Source organism: Moschus berezovskii, chromosome 6, assembly GCF_049115385.1.
Source record: "Moschus berezovskii isolate FMDL1 chromosome 6, NW_MosBer_1.0, whole genome shotgun sequence".
Classification (NCBI taxonomy): Eukaryota; Metazoa; Chordata; class Mammalia; order Artiodactyla; family Moschidae; genus Moschus; species Moschus berezovskii.
Window position 1 is genome coordinate 5,765,937 of NC_142465.1, and position 20,345 is coordinate 5,786,281.

The 20,345-nt window shown below is 36.5% G+C and overlaps 1 protein-coding gene across 1 annotated transcript in view; it reads left to right on the forward strand.

Moving 5' to 3' along the window:
* Positions 1 to 20,345, forward strand: part of TRHDE (thyrotropin releasing hormone degrading enzyme) — a 465,860-nt gene that overhangs the window by 432,303 nt on the left and 13,212 nt on the right. Inside the window, exons 16-17 of the mRNA XM_055396175.2 lie at positions 16,712 to 16,879; positions 17,401 to 17,541. Of these exons, the coding sequence (XP_055252150.1) occupies positions 16,712 to 16,879; positions 17,401 to 17,541 (309 nt within the window). The remainder of the gene's footprint in view (positions 1 to 16,711; positions 16,880 to 17,400; positions 17,542 to 20,345) is intronic.

The following is a 20,345-nucleotide window of genomic DNA, read 5'->3' on the forward strand; positions in this document are numbered from 1 at the left end:
TAATCTCACAATTTGTATGGAAATACAAAAAACCTCGAATAGCCAAAGCAATCTTGAGGAAGCAGAGTGGAACTGGGGGAATTAACCTGCCGGACTTGAGGCTCTACTACAAAGCCACAGTCATCAAGACAGTATGGTACTGGCATAAAGACAGAAATATAGAGCAATGGAACAAAATAGAAAGCCCAGAGATAAATCCACGCACCTATGGACACCTTATCTTTGACAAAGAAGGCAAGAATATAAAGTGGAGAAAACACAGTCTCTTTAACAAGTGGTGCTGGGAAAACTGGTCAGCCACTTGTAAAAGAATGAAACTAGAACACTTTCTAACACCATACACCAAAATAAACTCAAAGTGGATTAGAGAGCTAAATGTAAGACCAGAAACTATAAAACTCCTAGAGGAGAACGTAGGCAAAACACTCTCTGACATAAATCACAACAGGTTCCTCCAAGACCCACCTCCCAGAATATTGGAAATAAAAGCAAAAATAAACAAATGGGACCTAATTAAAATAAAAAACTTCTGCACAGCAAAGGAAACTCTAAGCAAGGTGAAAAGACAGCCTTCAGAATGGGAGAAAATAATAGCAAATGAAGCAACTGATAAAGGATTAATCTCCAAAATACACAAGCAGCTCCTGCAGCTCAATTCCAGAAAAATAAATGACTCAATCAAAAAATGGTCCAAAGAACTAAACAGACATTTCTCCAAAGAAGACAGACAGATGGCTAACAAACACATGAACAAATGCTCAACATCCCTCATAATCAGAGAAATGCAAATCAAAACCACAATGAGATACCATTTCACACCAGTCAGAATGGCTGCTATCCAAAAGTCTACATGCAATAACTGCTGGAGAGGGTGTGGAGAGAAGGGAACCCTCTTACACTGTTGGTGGGAATGCAAACTAATACAGCCACTATGGAGAACAGTGTGGAGATTCCTCAAAAAACTGGAAATAGAACTGCCATATGATCCAGCAATCTTACTTCTGTGCATACACACCGAGTAAACCAGAATTGAAAGAGACACATGTACTCCAGTGTTTATTGCAGCACTGTTTATAATAGCCAGGACATCTGCAGATGTCCATCTGCAGACGAATGGATATGAAAGCTTTGGTACATATACACAATGGAGTATTACTCAGCTATTAAAAAGAACGCATTTGAACCAGTTCTAATGAGGTGGATGAAACTGGAGCCTATTATACAGAGTGAAGTAAGCCAGAAAGAAAAACACCAATACAATATACTAACGCATATATATATGGAATTTAGAAAGATGCAAACCATCACCCTGTATACGAGACAGCAAAAGAGACACAGATGTATAGAACAGTCTTTGGGACTCTGTGGGAGAGGGTGAGGGTGGGAGGGTTTGGGAGAATGGCATTGAAACATGTATATTATCATATGTGAAACGAATCGCCAGTTCAGGGTCGATGTATGTTACAGGATGCTCGGGGCTGGTGTGCAGGGATGACCCAGAGGGAGGATAAGGGGAGGAGGGAGGTGGGAGTGGGGTTCGGAAGGGGGAACTCATGTACATCCGGGGTGGATTCATGTCAATGTATGGTAAAACCAACCAATATAATATTGTAAAATAATTAGCCTCCAATAAAAAAAAAGAAAAAAAAAAAAAAGAGGAAGGAACCGTGTATAAAAATGGCCTTCCTTATTATCTATTTCATAGATAGTAGTGTGTATATGTCAATCCCAATCTCCAAATTTATCCCTCTCTCCACCCTTTCGCCCCTGGTAACCATAAGTTTGTTATCTGTATCTGTGACTTTATCTGGGAACTCTTCTCAATACATGTTAATGACCTATATGGGAAAAGAATCTAAAATGACTAGTTATATGTATATGTATAACTGATCAGCTTTGCTGTACAGAAACTAATACAAAATTGTAAATCAACTATACTCGGATGAATTTTTTTAAGTCACCTTAAAATGTAGCCTTCTTCCTCAAAGTAATTTATCAAGATTGAAGTCTTGGTACTGTGAAAAATTTAGCTGATTGGGCAGAATCTATACTGACCCAAGAACATCCTCTGGTAGTGTTATAATTTCATTTTCAGTTAATCAGTTAGTTTTGATTTTATTTGCTGAAAAACACAAAAATTCCAGTTAATTGATTAAACTCCATCGTCAAAACTTAAGAAGGAGATTTTTCTGCTAAGATTGAAGTATGTTAACAAATAGAAATGTATTGATAAACTATGGAGAAGAGAAGCAATATATGAAATGTAGCAAGTAGACTTGCTATCTGAATTGATCTAATTGTGAATTCCTTTGTCAAACTGAAAATCTTTTTCATAAACAATAATCAATCACGACCTGCCTGACTTTCTGTATAAGGAGAAATCATGCATGAAAATTAATTTGTTGTTGTTCTGTCACTCAGTCATGTCTGATTCTGCGACCCCATGAACTGCAGCATGCTAGGCTTCCCTGTCCTTCACCATCTCCCGGAACTTGCTCAGACTCATGTCCATTGAGCCGGTGATGCCATCCAACCGTCTCATCCTCTGCTGTTCCCTTCTACTCGTGCCTTCAATCTTTCCTAGCATCAGGGTCTTCTCTAATGAGTCAGATCTTTACACCAGGTAGCCAAAGTATTGGAGCTTCAGCTTCAGCATCAGTCCTTCCAGTGAATATTCAGGACTGATTTCCTTTAGGATTGACTGGTTTGATCTCTTTGCAGTCCAGGGGACTCTCAAGAGTCTTCTTCAACACCACAGTTGAAAAGCATCAATTCTTCAGTGCTCAGCCATCTTTCTGGTCCAGCTCTCACATCCATACATGACCACTGGAAAAACTATAGCTTTGACTACATAGACCTTTGTTGGCAAAGTAATGTCTCTGCTTTTTAATATGCTGTCTAGGTTGGTCATGACTTTTCTTCCAAGGAACAAGTGTCTTTTAATTTCATGGCTGCAGTCACCATCTGCAGTGATTTTGGAGCCCAAGAAAATAGTCTATCACTGTTTCCATTGTTTCCCCATCTATTTGCCATGAAGTGATGGGACTGGATACCATGATCTTAGTTTTTTGAATGTTGAGTTTTAAGTCAGCTTTTTTACTCTCCACTTTCACCTTCATCAAGAGGCTCTTTATTTCATCTTTGTTTTTGGCTGTAAGGATGGTGTCATCTGCGTTTCTGAGGTTGCTGATATTTCCCCCAGCAGTCTTGATTCCGGCTTGTGCTTCATCCAACCCTGCATTTCTCATGATGTACTTTGCATATAAGTTAAATAAGCAGGGTGACCGTATACTTAAGGAGTGGCAATAACTAAATGGAGAAGACTTTATAGTTTCTCTTCTTCTTATGCTTCTCTGGAATCACACTGAAAATAACTCTTTTTCTCGCCATTTGGAGAATTCAATACATTCTATCTCAGTTCAGTTCATCATCAGATGAATATCTGACTGAATGACCTCCTTGCAGAATGTACTTTTAATTTACTTTTTGGTGTAGCAGGGATTTTAATTGCATTGAGAGCTAATATAACTGTGGTAAGTGCTTGATTCTATTAATTTTCTTATAGTTATATTTAGTTTGTAATATAAATGCATTAATGATTTTATATTCTAATTTAAAATGCAGAAATAGTCATACACTTATTTTCCATTTCCCAACCCTTTTGGCTTTTCCTGACATTTTACTTTAAAAACTATATTACTGGATATGCTTAGAGGCAAATAGTCAATAGTGTTTTTTTCAAAGTATTTTATTTTTTATAGAGTGTGATTTTGAAAATCTAATTTAACTTTTTTTTTAACTTAAGTTAAATCTAATTTAACTTTTTTTCTTCTTTTTATTATAATTGGCTTGTCCCCCATTTCTGCCAAAAATAATTTTCCTATCATGCTAGCATTGTTTGCCTAATATTATACCAATTTTAGGCAGAACACTATTGAACTCTTGTGTCATCTGTCAAAAGATATGTATTGATTAGTTGTAGAATAGCTCTATTTTAACTGCCAGTTTATCACAGTATAAGTACTAGGGAATATAGATTTACATGGGCAACACAGGGAGCAATGGTGATCAAATTTACCATAGTAACCATTATTTACTAAGCCAGAGCAGAAGCACCAACAGAAATATCTGCAGCTTCAAAAGCATTCTTATGTACTAACACAGAGTAGATTATACTGATGGGTTCAAGATTCACTGATTATAAGGTTTATTTCAACTACTAGAACCACTATAAGTAAGACATTTCCTCCACATTTTCCAAAAATAATATAAGCATTGCTATTAGCATTAACAACATTTCTTTTATACTTTCCCCTTGTGATTAAGACTTAGGACTGATTTTATACATATAATTTACCCTATCTCAAAATGAAAATAATTCATGTTAGTCTTTCTAATAATAGTGTGATAGTGAAAGTCATTCAGTCATGTCCAACTCTTTGCAGCCCCACGGAGTATACAGTCCTTGGAATTCTCCAGGCCAGAATACTGGAGTGGGTTCCCTTCTCCAGGAGATGTTCCCTTCTCCATGGGATTTTCCCAACCCAGGGATTGAACCCAGGTCTCCCACACTGCAGGCAGATTCTTTACCAGCTGAGCCACCAGGGAAGCCCAAGGATACTGGAGTGGATAGTTTATCCCTTCTCCAGCAGATCTTCCCAACCCAGGAATTTAACCGGAGTCTCCTGCGTTGCAGGCAGATTCTTTACCAGCTGAGCTACCAGGGAATCCCCATAGTGTGATAACATTTACTCAATATTGTGATAATGTTAATGAAAGATGTTCCTAAGCATCAAATATTGTTTTGTGTAACCCATATCTTAAAATATCTGAAAATGAGAAAGAACTTTGATTACTTGTAATTTCTTAGCAATAATAGGAAAAATAAAAGCACATGCACACATTTGCATGGACTGAAAAGATATCTTCATATCTTCTAAAAGATATGTCTAAATCCTAAACCCCATCTGTGAATGTGATCTTATTTGGAAATAGGATCTTTGCGGATATAATTAAATTAATGATTTTGAGCTGAGATTGCATGGATTAAGGGTGTACCCTAAGTCCCATGTTTAGTGTCCTTATCAGAAGCAGAAGAGAAAGAACAGAGAGACACAGAAGGAAATCCATGTGAAGATGGAGGTAGAAATGCAAGTAATTCACTTGTAAGCCAAGGGATGACAAGGATTGGCAGAGCCACCAGAAGCTAGGAGAGACACATGGAACATGTTCCTCAGAACCCACGGGAGAAGGCACCCTGCTGACACCTTGTTGGGACTTCTAGCCATAAGAACTGTGAGAGAATACATTTCTGTTATTTTAAGCAAACAAGTTTGAGGCAATTTGTTATGGCAGCCTTAGGAAAGTAATACACACATCTTTAGCCTCTGCCTTGCAATCATAACTTGATACATGCAGTTTTTTGGATTGTGTTTCTCTATTTGATGGGATTTCAAGGAGCGCTCAGTCAGTCAGTCGGTCAGTCAGTTCAGTCGTGTCCGACTCTCCGCGACCCCATGAATCACAGCACGCCAGGCCTCCCTGTCCATCACCAACTCCCGGAGTTCACTCAAACTCATGTCCACAGAGTCGGTGATGCCATCCAGCCATCTCATTCTCTGTCGTCCCCTTCTCCTCCTGCTCCAATCCCTCCCAGTATCAGAGTCTTTTCCAGTGAGTCAACTCGTCGCATGAGGTGGCCAAAGCACTGGAGTTTCAGCTTTAGCATAAGTCCTTCCAATGAACACCCAGGACTGATCTCCTTTAGAATGGACTGGTTGGATCTCCTTGCAGTCCAAGGGACTCTCAAGAGTCTTCTCCAACACCACAGTTCAAAAGCATCAATTCTTCGGCGCTCAGCTTTCTTCACAGTCCAACTGATATCAAATAAGACTTCTAACTTTAATTGACCTCACCCTATTCTTACTTAAGATATTCATCGTGAAATGGAGGAATGAAAGAAGATGTTGAGAAAGCAGGTTCTTGTTCCTCAAAAATTCAGAGAAAATTAATATCATGATTCCTCAGAATACCATTTTTTTAATTGTGTAAGAAAAAAAGAGGAGAGTGGCCTATGGCATGAAGATAAACTAATATAGATAGCCCTAAAATTCACAATAGAGAACCCATCCTCATGTTTCAGGCTCCCTTCACATCTAAATATTTAGAAAGACTTTTTTTTTTGGTCTTTCTAGTGATTTGAGATTCTTTCTATAATCAAAAAAACAAATTAAATATTGCAGTGACTTTTATTTTTATATATAAACGAATCTTGATTATTTTATGTTGAGATGAGCATGCAATGCAAGCATTCAGTGTGCATTCTTTCTCTTTATGCAAATAACAGCGCTATAACCAATACCCTTGTACGGCAAGGAGATCCAACGAGTCCATTCTAAGGGAGATCGATCCTGGGTGTTCATTGGAAGGACGGATGCTAAAGCTGAAACTGCAATACTTTGGCCACCTCATGCGATGAGTTGACTCACTGGAAAAGACTCTGATGCTGGGAAGGGTTGGGGGCGGGAGGAGAAGGGGATGACCGAGAATGAGATGGCTGGATGGCATCACCGACTCTGTGGACATGAGTTTGAGTGAACTCCGGGAGTTGGTGATGGACAGGGAGGCCTGGCGTGCTGTGATTCATGGGGTCGCAGAGAGTAGGACACGACTGAGCGACTGAACTGAACTGAACCAATACCTGCCAGTTACACGTCTATGTGCACACGTACATGTCTGTTATTTCAGAAAGTCATAACAATTGTGTCGACTCTTTCAAAGTGTATGTTTCTACAGAACCCAGATTGTTTTTTTAAAACAATAATTTTATTTTGCTTTTTGTAATGGAGCTAGATTCTTTATAACTATTTTAATTATCAAATAAAATTATTTTAAATTAATCTTTATTCTTTGACATGTAAAGTTTATCACAGATTTTACTACTTTTTCACAGAAGGATCAAAGTATATTTCAGTGAAAACAACATCCACGATTTAATGGGCATAAGAATATTTCTCTATTTTTAAAAAATTGCAGCATTTTCTTACACAGTGAATCTAACAGTTAAAATTATGAAAATGTACAGAGTTACTTTTTGTTCAATGCACAGACACACACACAGAGAATAGTAAAATTTACTTTAGCCAAATAAAATCTTTCAGTTAGTGACCTTTCAAGTGAGGAAAATTTATTAATTATTGCCTCCTCATGACAGCTTCCTTGTTACACTTAAAGAATTAACTAAATGGCTGTAGTTGAGTCTTCCCAAGCTGGACAATCAGCCTTATTAACCACAGTGACCTTGACAGTGCATTAGAAATGAAGGTAGACCTCATTTGTACATGGCCATATATTTGCAAATGTAGTAATTTGATGGATATAATAAATTGGTGCACTTTTCAACCTTTGTATGAAGAATTCCAGACAATGACTGTTGCTATAAACTATTCCTCGACGACAAGAGTTGTTTGCCAGGTGGAGCTGATGTCATCCAGTGGAGTTTACATAAGCATTCAAGCCTGGATCATGATTTGAATGAGAACAGTGCAGTCGTTTTGCTGTTGGAGCTCATGTATTATTCCTGTCATTATCTTCCATCTTAAAAGTTAACCTAGAGTACTTCCTCCTAATCATTGTGATTCAGAAAACACCACCTATATTAAAAATTCATATCATAGGGGGCACTTCGATTTAGTGCTCTGACCTGAACTAGGTGAAGAAGAAGCTTAAATATTCAAGGATTGGGGTAGAGCAGATTGGAGATTCATTGGAAAGCCAAGCATAATAGGCACGCAACTACCGGGAAACAATTAGGAAACAATTTATCTGCTCTTTAACACAGGCGTCTATAAACGGGGTAATTTATCAGCCATTTCACAACTTCTACTACAACTGTATACCTCTTAAGTTTTAAATTATGTTATGGTTTTAGAGTTATTTATACTCACAGCTTACTTCTCAGTTTTCAAGTGAGTCATCATAGATATCTTAATTTTTCTACCTTTGTTATAAACCAGTTTGATTTTTTTAAGTTCTTATAGGCATCATTGATTCTAGATGTCATAAGGGTTCTGAGTTGTGAAATGTTAAATAACTGTGTTCTGTGGTTTTCAGTGGGAGAAGGAAATGGCAACCCACTCTAGTGTTCTTGCCTGGAGAATCCCAGGGACAGAGGAGCCTGGTGGGCTGCCGTTTGTGGGGTCGCACAGAGTCGGACACGACTGAAGCGACTCAGCAGCAGCAGGGTTTCAGTAGAACGTATTTACAAATCTCCCCTTTACGTTTTTGCAGTTTTTGTCATGCCAGTCTGTGTCATCATCACTGAATTTTCTGGCAACTCTGTATGTGTCTCATGTTCTTCCTCCTTTCATCCGATGTCTGCTCCTTCTTGCCAGCCCTCTTCTTTTTAATCTTGTGTCTGGGCCACTTGGTTTCTTTTGTTTTTGTGCTTCTGCAATTATATTTTATAAAATGGTCTTACAGCCCAGACACTTGACCCTCACCATTCCCTTCCCTTCCCACCCAGTAGAAGTAGTAGCTACTTTATATATAGGAACTTAAAGGTTTAAAATATAATGTCATATTTATTATTTCAGCCTAAGCAAAGTGAACGTCCCTTTTAAAGTTCATTTTAATTGTAAAAGCCATTTAAAAGGAGTGCAGTTATCTTAAAATATACTCTCGATACATTCAAGATATTGAGTTAAAGTGACTCACCCCTTCCCAGCAGTCCTTTTTCTTTCAACTAGGAACATCAGCATATGCTTCTTTACAATATGCAAAGCGAAAATGTGAAGAGGTTTTGAACATCAGTTCAGGATGTTTTTAAATACAGATGGTCTATAGTCCACCAGGTTTCCCCCTACTCTAATATTTTTCTTTTTTTGAGGTAAAAAGGATATTTCTTTTGCTGTGCTCATTGTTTAGTGGGAATGGGCAGGCTTGTGGGCACCAGTAAAACGGAGCAACCCCTTGTTGTAGAAAAGATACCCCTGACAGCACTGTTGCCGCCTCACCAACTGTGTACTTCACGTGGGATTCTGTTCTCCCCCGGCCAGGGGGCTTGTAGAGATACTAAGGAACTGTAGTCCTTGGGATGCCAGAGTTTTTGTATGGATTCAGTAGCGTAGGTGGTGCTGGTGGTAAAGAACCTGCCTGCCAGTGCAGGAGACATAAGAAACGGGGTTTGATCCCTAGGTTGGGAAGATGCCCTGGAGGAGGAAATGGCAACCACTCAAGCATTCTTGCCTGGAGAATCCCCTGGACAGAGGGACATGGCGGGCTACAGTCCATGGGGTCGCAAGAGTCGGATACGACTGAGGTGACTTAGCCCACACGCATACCAGTCAAGTTAAGCAGAATTACAATAGTGTATTTTATTGTAATGCCTTAAACCTGAGATGTGTGTCATTCATGACTTTTATAATTAATCCTTCATTTTTAGCAAGGTTGGCTGAAACCTTTATTTTTGCTTCTTTTTAGTCCAGTACTCATTTGGGAATGATAGGAATATTTGTTGCCACTGCATCTTAATAACAGCAGCAATAAAAATGATGAAGAAGAGGAATGTTATTGTTACCTATTTTCTATGTTCATACCTATTTTCTATGAACATAGACAATTTTCTATGTCCCGTGTATTTGGCTATGCACAATATTTATCTGAAGTCCACACTGAACTCTTGATATGCACCATTATCATGTGAATACCAAATGAAACATTATTTCATTTAATCATTGCAACAATGCTGTGAGGAATTATTATTTCCATTTTCCAGATGAGACAGACAGGTAGGTGCAAAACGTCACACATTCCTTCTATATGACTTTAATTTTTATTCACTATGACTTTCTTAGCAGCAGCCAAGGGACCAAGGGATCAAGATAGAATAAGAAATGAGGGTAGAAGACAAAATGGACAGGGTCAGCCTTTGATAATGCAGGTTACTTTTCAGTCAGATATTTTAAAGTCTAGGACTGTGTGTCCTGAAAGAAGTAAGAGTGTTTGTAAGTATAAGCAGAACAAGATATAGAGTGTTGGTGGAGGAAGCCTCAACCATGGCTATCTTTTAATTTTTAGTTAGAATAGGCAAATGATATTTCAAATGATGTAGTTAACTGCAAATTAATTACAATGAATTAAATGGTAGGCCCACTCTGTATCAATGGCATGTGTAGCGCCACTGAAAGAAGAGACTAGTGATTTGAAAAATCTTTTTTATTGTCTTTGAAAATAATTAAATGCACATTTCAAAGTTAATACAACCACTAATGAAAAGAAGCTTGTACTAACAGAGCAGGAAGGGACCTTAGAACTCATGTACTTTGTCCAATTAGGGTAAAAAGTGAAGCCCAAAGCAATGACCTTGACTTACCTAGTACTAAAGGCAGTTACTTGTTCAATTAGGTCTACTAAAAACCTGCTTAAATGAACCCATATCATGATTAAGCATCAAAATTTTGTTTTAAAATAGTGTGATCTTTTTTCCTTTGCTAAGTGTAATTTTCCTCTGGGAGATATTGTAACTGTATCATCATAATTTTTATATATTATTAACAGCATTTTTTATATTGGGATACATTTTATTCCAAGAATTTTATCTTTATAAATGTAATTATATACTTATTTATTTCCAAAGTAACTGTAAAAGTTATTGAATTATTAAATTTAAAATATGTGAGTTTAAAAATTCTACTTATAATCCCCAATCCCAGAAGCTAATGTTAATATTCTCTTATTTATCCTTTCAATCTTTCTTCTAACATACACATTATCATTTTTCTTTAGATTAGCATAGAGGTATCATATTAATATATATATAATACTCTGTCTTTAATGATATATTTCATCATATTAGATAAAGTATTTTACCACATCATTCAATATTAATCTATGATTTAATTCTTAGTTGCTATTTATATCTTAAACAAATTCTTTACTGTTATTTAAAAAAAATTTTTTTTTTATTGAAGGATGATTGATTTACAGAATTTTGTTTTCTGTCAAACTTAAGATGAATCAGCCAGAGGTATACATATACCCTCTCTCTTAGATGAGTTCTGATTTTTCACCTTAAAAAACAATGCAGCAATGAAAACTTCCATAGCAAAAACTTTGGAAATTTTTCTAGTTATTTATGTTAGTTTACCAATCTACTTCACAGTTTTCCATTTAATAGCTAAAGTACAAATTTACTATGTTTTAAAATATTAGTCCCACTACATAACCATTACTATTTAACTCTGTAAAAATTTTCCCCTAAAGATGGATGCCTTTAATCTTCCCAGTACTTAATTTTTTAACTTCTACCTCAAAGTTTTTAGTTTTTAGGCATTTGCTTTTGGCAAGGTTAAAAAAGATTAACATATCACCAAAATATAAAAAATTATTTCAACATGATATATGCAACTAGTATAATTTCAGAACTTTTACATACAAATGAAATCTGTCATCATGCTATTTAAAATGAGAGAAGAATAAAAAATATAGAACAGTTAGACTAATTAGGTAATCATTTCTGCAGTGTTAGTGCCCTAGAAAGATAAAAGCACTTCCTTTTTTGCCTTATTCATCTTGTAGGAAGGCAGCTAGGAAAGTCCAGTTCTCTAATCCTGTATGCAATGCATACCATACCTAGAGAAAAACAAGCACAGCTTTCATTCCCACATGATCAAATTCCACTAAAAGATTTACTTCTGAGGCAGCAGTTAAAGAGATATGACTGTTAGGATATTCACATTTTCCTAAACAATTTCCATGTTCTCCCTCCCTGTAATTCTAATATCAAGAATCTCACAGGACTTATTTGTACTATTCATAACTATGGGTACTGTGGGTTTTTCAACTCATGCTTTACAAACAAATGAGCTTTTTCATTTGTTCCTAATGACTTTGGTTTATACAAAGAAATCTTAAACTGTCCCCAGAGCAATCATTTTGCTAAAATGTTATTAGAACATCTTTACAAATTTAGCAATGAAAGGGGGTTCTGTTAACACTGGAAATCTTTGCGAACCAAGGACCCTTGGCAAGTTTAGTGCTCACCCATCTTGTTTTATTTTCAGTGATGAGTACAAGTAATTTTATGAACGAGATATTGATTCTTTAACTGGTGGGTGGGTAAGGAAGATAAGAAGCTGATGGGTTGGGAAGAAATGCTAGAAAAATCAGAGCAGTATTTTCTGGCTAATCCACTCTGTCCTTGTTATTCTAAGGAGGCTTGTGAATCTTCAACAAGTGTACCTCCCAGTATCTGCTGATAGAGCCATTCCTTCCCTTAAGTTTGAGGATTTGTAGCTGACATCCTTGTGCTCCTGCTCAGTTGTATCCGACTCTTTTGCAACCCCATTGACTGTAGCCTGCCAGGCTTCTATCTCCGTGGGATTTTCCAGGCAATAATATTGATTGGAGTGTGTTGCCATTTCCTGTTTCAGGGGATCTTCCCAACCCAGCAGTTGCCTGTATCTCCTGCATTGCAGGCAGATTCTTTACCCACTGAGCCATCAGGGAAGCCTTTTATAACTGAGACAAAGGGCTATTTTTCAATAGATCATCAACAGACTCTAGATTATATATGTAAATATATGAGGGTCTCATTTTCATCAACATCAAATTTGATGCATTTGCTATGCATAGGGAGACAGCTGCTCATGAGCCTGAAACTTGACCTGCAGGTTCTTGCAGAGCACGTCCAATTTGTGTGATCTGTCTCTTGGTTTGAGGCTGCCACTTCAAAAACAGAGTTTGCCCCTCTCTGGACAGCTTTGCTTTCAAAGGCCTCCTTTACCCAGGACAACTTTTGTTACATCCCTTCAGGATGATCTATCTGTTGTTTCATCCAGCATTCCTTCCTGGTGCCCTTTCAAGATTTCTTCTCCTTGCTGTGTGTGTGACCATACTGCTACACAACACCTTTACAAATGCATCCCCGGCCTGTCTTTTCAGTCACCCAGAGGCTGAGTTTTAACAAGTGTCACTTTGATTCTGGTGAACAGAATGGAAGCTTATTGTTGGAAAACCATTCTTGCTGGTGTTGAATATTTCTCAAAGATGACTGATCAAACTGTGGATTAAAGAAAGTAGTGAAAAAGACAGCTTCAGCCAGTTCAGCATTAAGGGAATTATAGACAGGCTGCACTGGTATTTGCTAACCTACTCATTAGATCCAGGGTTTGGTGATTATATCCTTTTAAGGGATATATTTTTCCTGTTTAAAAATTTTTATTGTTCTTACTTTCTATAAGATAGCGTTTTATTGAACAAGAAATATCAGCATTCAGTGACAATTACTGATTATTATTGCTAACAGAAATCAATATATTTTATTTTCATCATCATTAGCCATCTCTAAGCTGCTAGAAATAGGAAAGATTTTCATGTATAAGTCATCCTGGTTTTCAACTTACTTTATAGTTGTTACAGAGCAAAATATTCTCTCTCAGAAAAGTTTCCTCTCTTGCAAAATGAAGTTTATTATAATACAAATATCATGATATTATTGTATAGACCAAATAAATTAAGATATGTAACCTGGAATGCAGCATTGAATGAAAGTCTTATTTTCTATTTCTGATGCCCCTTAAAGCCACTGTTTAGGACTGTGTACCAACCAGTCCATTTATTCATGTGTGTATGCCTCTTACACTGTTCAACATCAGCCAGGAGTAACTACTGAATTACAAACCTATAGACTGTTGCTAAGGACTATAGTACATGACACAAGTTATTTCTAAGGAACATAGTTTAATGTCTACTTTTTTCTTTTTCTTTCTTTTTTTTTTGCCTTTTTTATTGGTATATTAATTGCTTAAGAATTTATTTTAGAAAATAAGCTCTTACTATTAGGTCTAATATTAGATCTAATATATATCAATCCTTGAGTTGATGATTTAAGTAGACATTTTATTGTTAATTCTGGCAAATTTTTATAGCAATCTCTTGGCCAAAATCATGATAGTAATACAGTATTATGCTCTGTAATATTTGGAGGAAAAGATTCATCCACTTTTATAGCTGTTGATTTAACAAAAGACTAGGTTTTTTAACTTTCTTATGGCAGTTAGTAAAGATGGAGGCATTTTTGTATCTACCAGGACTGACACACTCTTCAAAATGTGACGGTAATGTTTTTCTTAGTGTTTTCAGATGTGGTGTGTGCAAATGAAAAAGTTTTATACATTCAGTTGTTACCAACTCTTGCTGCTCTGTCCATGGGATTCTCCAGGCAAGAATTCTGGAGTGGGGAACTATTCCCTTCTCCAGGAGATCTTCCTGACCTAGGGATCAAACCCAGGTCCCTTGCAAAGAAGGTTACCCACTTAGCCACCAGGGAAGCCCCAAGCTGGGCATGAACAGAGCAGGGGGAATAAGGTTTCACCACCTTTAGTAATACTATTCTGGGTACTTTCTTCAAGGGACTCCAGGGCTGAGAGAGGTATGAAACTCTTTACTGGCTTCTTCTGATATCTATACTTCTTTGTTTCTTCAAAAACAAAACAAATCAAACAAATAAAGTGCTTACCTTCAAATACTACAAAGAAAGAAAAGCTTCAGTCAGCAAGACTAAAGTAACTTTTCTCCAAACAATTTAGTTATTGGTAGGAAGACACAGAGTGATGTAGTTTTAGCCATTTCTGAGAACTGTGAATTTTGTATGATAGTACTAACAACTCTACACATTTGGTATCCTGATACACAATCTTTAACATCTTGATTGTAGCCTACTTAGCTGCTTAACAAAAAACGATGAAGATCACCTTTTTGTTTTCAGTTACTAAATCATGTCTGACTCTTTGCTACCCCATGGACTGCAGCATATCAGGCTCCCCTGTCCTTCACCATCTCCCCGAGTTTATTCAAACTCATGTCCAGTGAGTGATTCAATGCAAACATCTCATCCTCTGTTGTCCCCATCTCCTCCTTCCCGAACAATCTTTCCCAGCATCTGGGTCTTTCCCAGTAAGTCAGGTGGCTAAAGGATTGGTGCTTCAGCTTCAGCATCAGTCCTTCCAATGAATACTCAGGGTTGTTTTCCTTTAAGATGGATTGGTTTGATCTCCTTGCTGTCCAAGGGACTCTTAAGAGTCTTCTCCAGCATCATAGTTTGAAAACATCCATTCTTCGGCCCTCAGCCTTCTTTATGGTCCAACTCTTACATCCGTACATGACTACTGGAAACCATGGTTCTGACTAGATGGACCTTTTCCCGCAATGTGATGATCATCTTATTGGTGGTCATGCAGATGCTTCCTCCTGTTTCCTAAGTGCTCCTTTAACCAAAGCAGTCTTTTGGCCATCGAGGTCCTAAATACTTAAAAGAGATTTTCATCTTGTTATACAGAGAAAACATTTCTTATTGTTCAGTTCAGTTCAGTCGCTCAGTCGTGTCCGACTCTCCGCGACCCCGTGAATCACAGCACGCCAGGCCTCCCTGTCCATCACCAACTCCCGGAGTTCACTCAAACTCATGTCCACAGAGTCGGTGATGTCATCCAGCCATCTCATTCTCGGTCGTCCCCTTCTCCTCCCGCCCCCAACCCTTCCCAGCATCAGAGTCTTTTCCAGTGAGTCAACTCGTCGCATGAGGTGGCCAAAGTATTGCAGTTTCAGCTTTAGCATCCGTCCTTCCAATGAACACCCAGGATCGATCTCCCTTAGAATGGACTGGTTGGATCTCCTTGAGGTACAAGGGACTCTCAAGAGTCTTCTCCAACACCACAGTTCAAAAGCATCAATTCTTCGGCGATCAGCTTTCTTCACAATCCAACTCTCACATCCATACATGACCACGGGAAAAACCATAGCCTTGACTAGACGGACCTTATTATTAGTCACATTCAAATTATAAATGAGAAATTTTCATAACAGATTTCTAAATATTATGCAAAGAGAAATGCATTTTTAACTTTTTAATGTACTGGAGTATTCTTTCAGAGATCTGAGTTTTTTAAAATGTGGGAAATATATAAAAACTTGAAAAAATAATATTTAGTAAAAAAAATAATTGCCATGGCGAAGTACACATGAGAATTTATAGCTTATAAATAACCGAGATGAATTAAATTGACTAAGAGTTTCCCTCCATAACATTTAGTTTGACGTCAAAATCAAAATTTAGTTTATGTTTTATAGTCACTTTTATAAACATAAGAAAAAGAGCTTTCTATGTTCTCAAATTTTGCTACTTATGTTTTATTTACTATCTGTGTTAGTGATCTTCTAGCTTCCCAAATTCAGAGAGGTATTTGAGAAAAATAATTTTAGAAAAATAGTGTCTCAAAATTTAGGAGGTATTTGTTTCATCTTCATCCCATTCTTTCCCATCATTCTTGGGTCTAATAATTCTGAGAGCATAAATATATTTATGTTGGCTGAAATATAAGACGCCTTGTTTGTATTTCTTTAAACCTTTATGTTCTGACTCCTATAAAATAAAAAGTTAAAAAAAACCCTTTATGTTCTGATTTTTGTCCATATAATTTCAAAAGTGGAAAAATTACATTCAAGACTATATCACTCAATAAAACACCTTCTTTTATTAATTCAGTTGTGAATAGTTTGAATATTGTTACTATATGGTATTATTGTGTTTCAGGTAAATCTAATTAACAAGACCATCTTTTAAAAAATGACTGTAGTAAGGCAGCATTTGTCTTTATTTTCAATATTATGAAGCTTTTAATTAATAGAAAACCACCATGGGTTGCTTCTTTAGAATACCACTAAATGTTAGAGACATCGTCTACTGTACAGGAGTTTCACTACTGGATGAGGATGTCTGGGAATTCATATGGATGAAATTCCACTCTACCACGGCCATTTCTGAAAAGAAAATATTATTGGAAGCCTTAACTTGCAGTGATGACAGGAATTTATTAAATAGGTGGGTCAATTAAATTTTTAAATGTGTATAATGAGAGTATTCTCTGTTAATCAAATTGTACTGAACTTGTTTTTATTTCCTTAAATACGCTAGTTACACTAAAATATATCATTCTAGAGCTAAAGAAAACAGCCATATTAATATGAAGAAAGCTTGTTGGTTTGAAAGGTTTGTTTCTAACTATTTTATGTTATTTATATGTATGTAAGATAATATTTCATTATAAAAATGAGGTATTTATTAAAAAGAATTTTTAAAGCAAATTTTCATCATTAACTCAGAATAATGATTTAACCACCTACAAGATTTTTTCAGACATTAATTAATACATCAATTAAAATGTTATGAATTTGTTCTTCTTCCTTTTATAAACACAAAATTGTTCTATTGATAAATTTTTATTAGTAAAGTTTACATGGACTATTCGTTGAAGATTGTGATAACTTAAATCATATAATTCTGATAAGTAAAGAAAAGTTTGTTATTAAACTAAAAATTTCCCCACAATTCTATCCTTAAAGGCTTCTAAATCTATCACTGAATTCTGAGGTGGTTCTGGATCAAGATGCAATTGATGTGATAATCCATGTAGCTCGAAATCCACATGGCCGAGACCTTGCCTGGAAGTTTTTTAGAGATAAATGGAAGATATTAAATACCAGGTAAAAATAAGAGTTCAATCATTCTTACTGGAGTGAGATCAAAGGTGATATCTGAGAGATAAAGACACAACTTTTTGTGGTAGAAGCAAGATCCAGATAATAGAATTAGATTTTGAAGTAGTCAGCCAAGATGGGTGTTGCCACTCCTGTGAAGCTCAGAATTAATTTAACAGTTCTATAACATTATTCATTTATTAAAGATTGATATCCATAATTATGTATGGAAATGTGCAGAGTGAAAAGGTTTAGCATTGCAGCTTTCCTGGAGAATCTATCAAACTGTCTTAGGCTGAAGAAATTGTATCATTAAAATCCTATATCCTGAGTGTGTTGCATAAAAAATGATTTATGAATCATATATAATGGTATTAGAACAAGAAACAGAGAAAAAAATGGCAACCCACTCCAGTATCCTTGCCTGGAGAATCCCATGGACAAAGGAACATAGTGGGCTACAGTCTGTGTCGCAAGAGTCGCAAGAGTCGGACACAACTTAGTGACTAAACTACTACTACTAAAATTCACATTGGAGAAGGAAATGGCAACCCACTCCAGTATCCTTGCCTGGAGAATTCCATGGACAGAGGAGCCTGGCAGTCTGCAGTCCACGGGGTCACAGAGAGTTGGACACGACTGAGTGACTAACACACACACACAGAACAGGAAAACTTTAATTGCTTCTATAGAATTGTTTAAATATTTCAAAATATAAATATCATAAAACATCTGAAGTAAAGCCATGACATAGAGGAGGGATGTTTGAATCACTGTATAATTCTAGATGCAGTAGAATTCATTCCTGAGCCATCTTGCTTCATGTTGAGAATTCTTCAGACTCTGTTTTAGAAAATATTTCATTATATATTTAAATATATTATAATAAATGTTAATGTATTACTTTGATAATCTCTATGGTATTTTAAAGTTAAATTTATTATAGAGCATGTAAATGCTGCATGTTCTCAAACTTAAATGTTCCCTGATATTTAGCATACCCACTGTTCTATCTCTTAAGCTGGTATATAAACTTTATTTTTTTAAAGTACACTGTTATTGGTTGACCTTGTATAATGAGTTCAGTTTGAATTTATTTTTAATAATAAAATGTATTTCTATCTGTTATTTCATTGTTAGAAATCACTAATATTCCTAGATGGCACATTGTTTTTCTTTCTATTTCTTGTATTTTCAGCTCAGAAATTAGAATGATTTACACTTGCTTTGCTGTCATGCACATAGTATAAGGAATAGTCAGACACAAGATGGAATTAATATATATGTACAAGCATTTGACTAAAAAGTATCAAATATCTACCAATACAGAGTCTCTTCAGGGCGTGCTTTTGTAAATCAGAGTTCAGTATAATGCCTATATAGTTTATAGTCCCTACCTAAAATATTCAGTTCCTGATATGCCTGTTTTGTTTCACTGAAAGCACATCATCTCTAACCAAAAGGTAGAAAGATAGAGATAACATTAGAACCACCTCAGTCTAATGACCTCTTTGTTTAATTAGCTGGACATCAGTATTAGCTACAACTCTGAACAGGGAGGAAGAGGCACTTGGGAACTCAACTTTCTGCTCAGTTTTTTTGTAAACCTAAGACTGCTCTCAAACTAAAGTTAATTTTAAAAAAAAGTAGAAAGGTGAAGTTACAGCATTTCTACAGATAGAGCTGTGTTTATCTTGACAAATAGGATTGTCTTCTTCACCTTCCACTCCCTAGTCCATCTTGGAACATCAAAGTTCTGAGGGAACAGTCCAAGGTTCTCCTTACTACTTGGCCTGCAGATTCTCCCTGGTTTTAGTTGCCGTTTACTCTCACAGTTTGAATCACTCCCAAATCTACACCTCAGATATTTCATCTAAGCTTCACTCTATGAAAGATGGTTTTTTGTTGAGATCCCCTACTGAGTTGTACCTGCAAAGCTAAACCATCATTTTCTATGTCTTCATTCTCTCAGTAAATAGATGGCCATCCACCAATTGCTCAAGCTGGGCACCTGGAAATCTACATATAGTTATTTTTTTCCCCTGATATATGTAAAAAGTAACATTTAGGCTTGAGGTCCTATCAGTTGAACAATTCCTAAATGTTTCTTGAATTCTTCCTCTCTTTCCTACTACCACTGCCTTAGTGAAGGTTCTTAGCCCTTGTTAGTACTCTTAATGACTGTCTTCTGTCTCTAATTACATATGCTGCCACATATATGAACACATGTGTGCATACGTGGACACACACACACCCCCCACCACTTCCCTTTGTCCCAAGAATCTCTCTGAAAAGCAAAAATGACACTTCCTCCTGTAAAGCCTTCAATACTCTGTGCCATGTTGAAAATCTAAGCTCCTGTCTTACTAACCCTTCTGCCTCTTATTCTGTCATCCTCAGTCTCACAGTTCATACCCTCAATACCAAATGTGTGTAGTTGTTGACACACACCGTGTGGTTTCACACCCCCTTGCCTTCATGTATGTTGGTTCTCTGCCTGCTTTCTTCCTTGATATCTGAAATTACTCCATATTCAATCCATCTGTCATCATCTCCTGGAAGCCTTTCCAGAGACCCCACGGCTAAAGAGAACTCTGAACAGTATATAATTTTATTTTCATCACTTTTAACCATAATAACTGGGAATGATCTGTTTACAATATTATATAGTACATAACCTTCAAGGAAAGGACTGACTGTTTTTCTTTTTCACATGACTGCAAGTATAAGCAAAACACTCTTTAAAGAGGAATTGTCCCCTTTCCTGTACAGTTGGCCATTTTTATAACCACATATTGATTACTAATGAA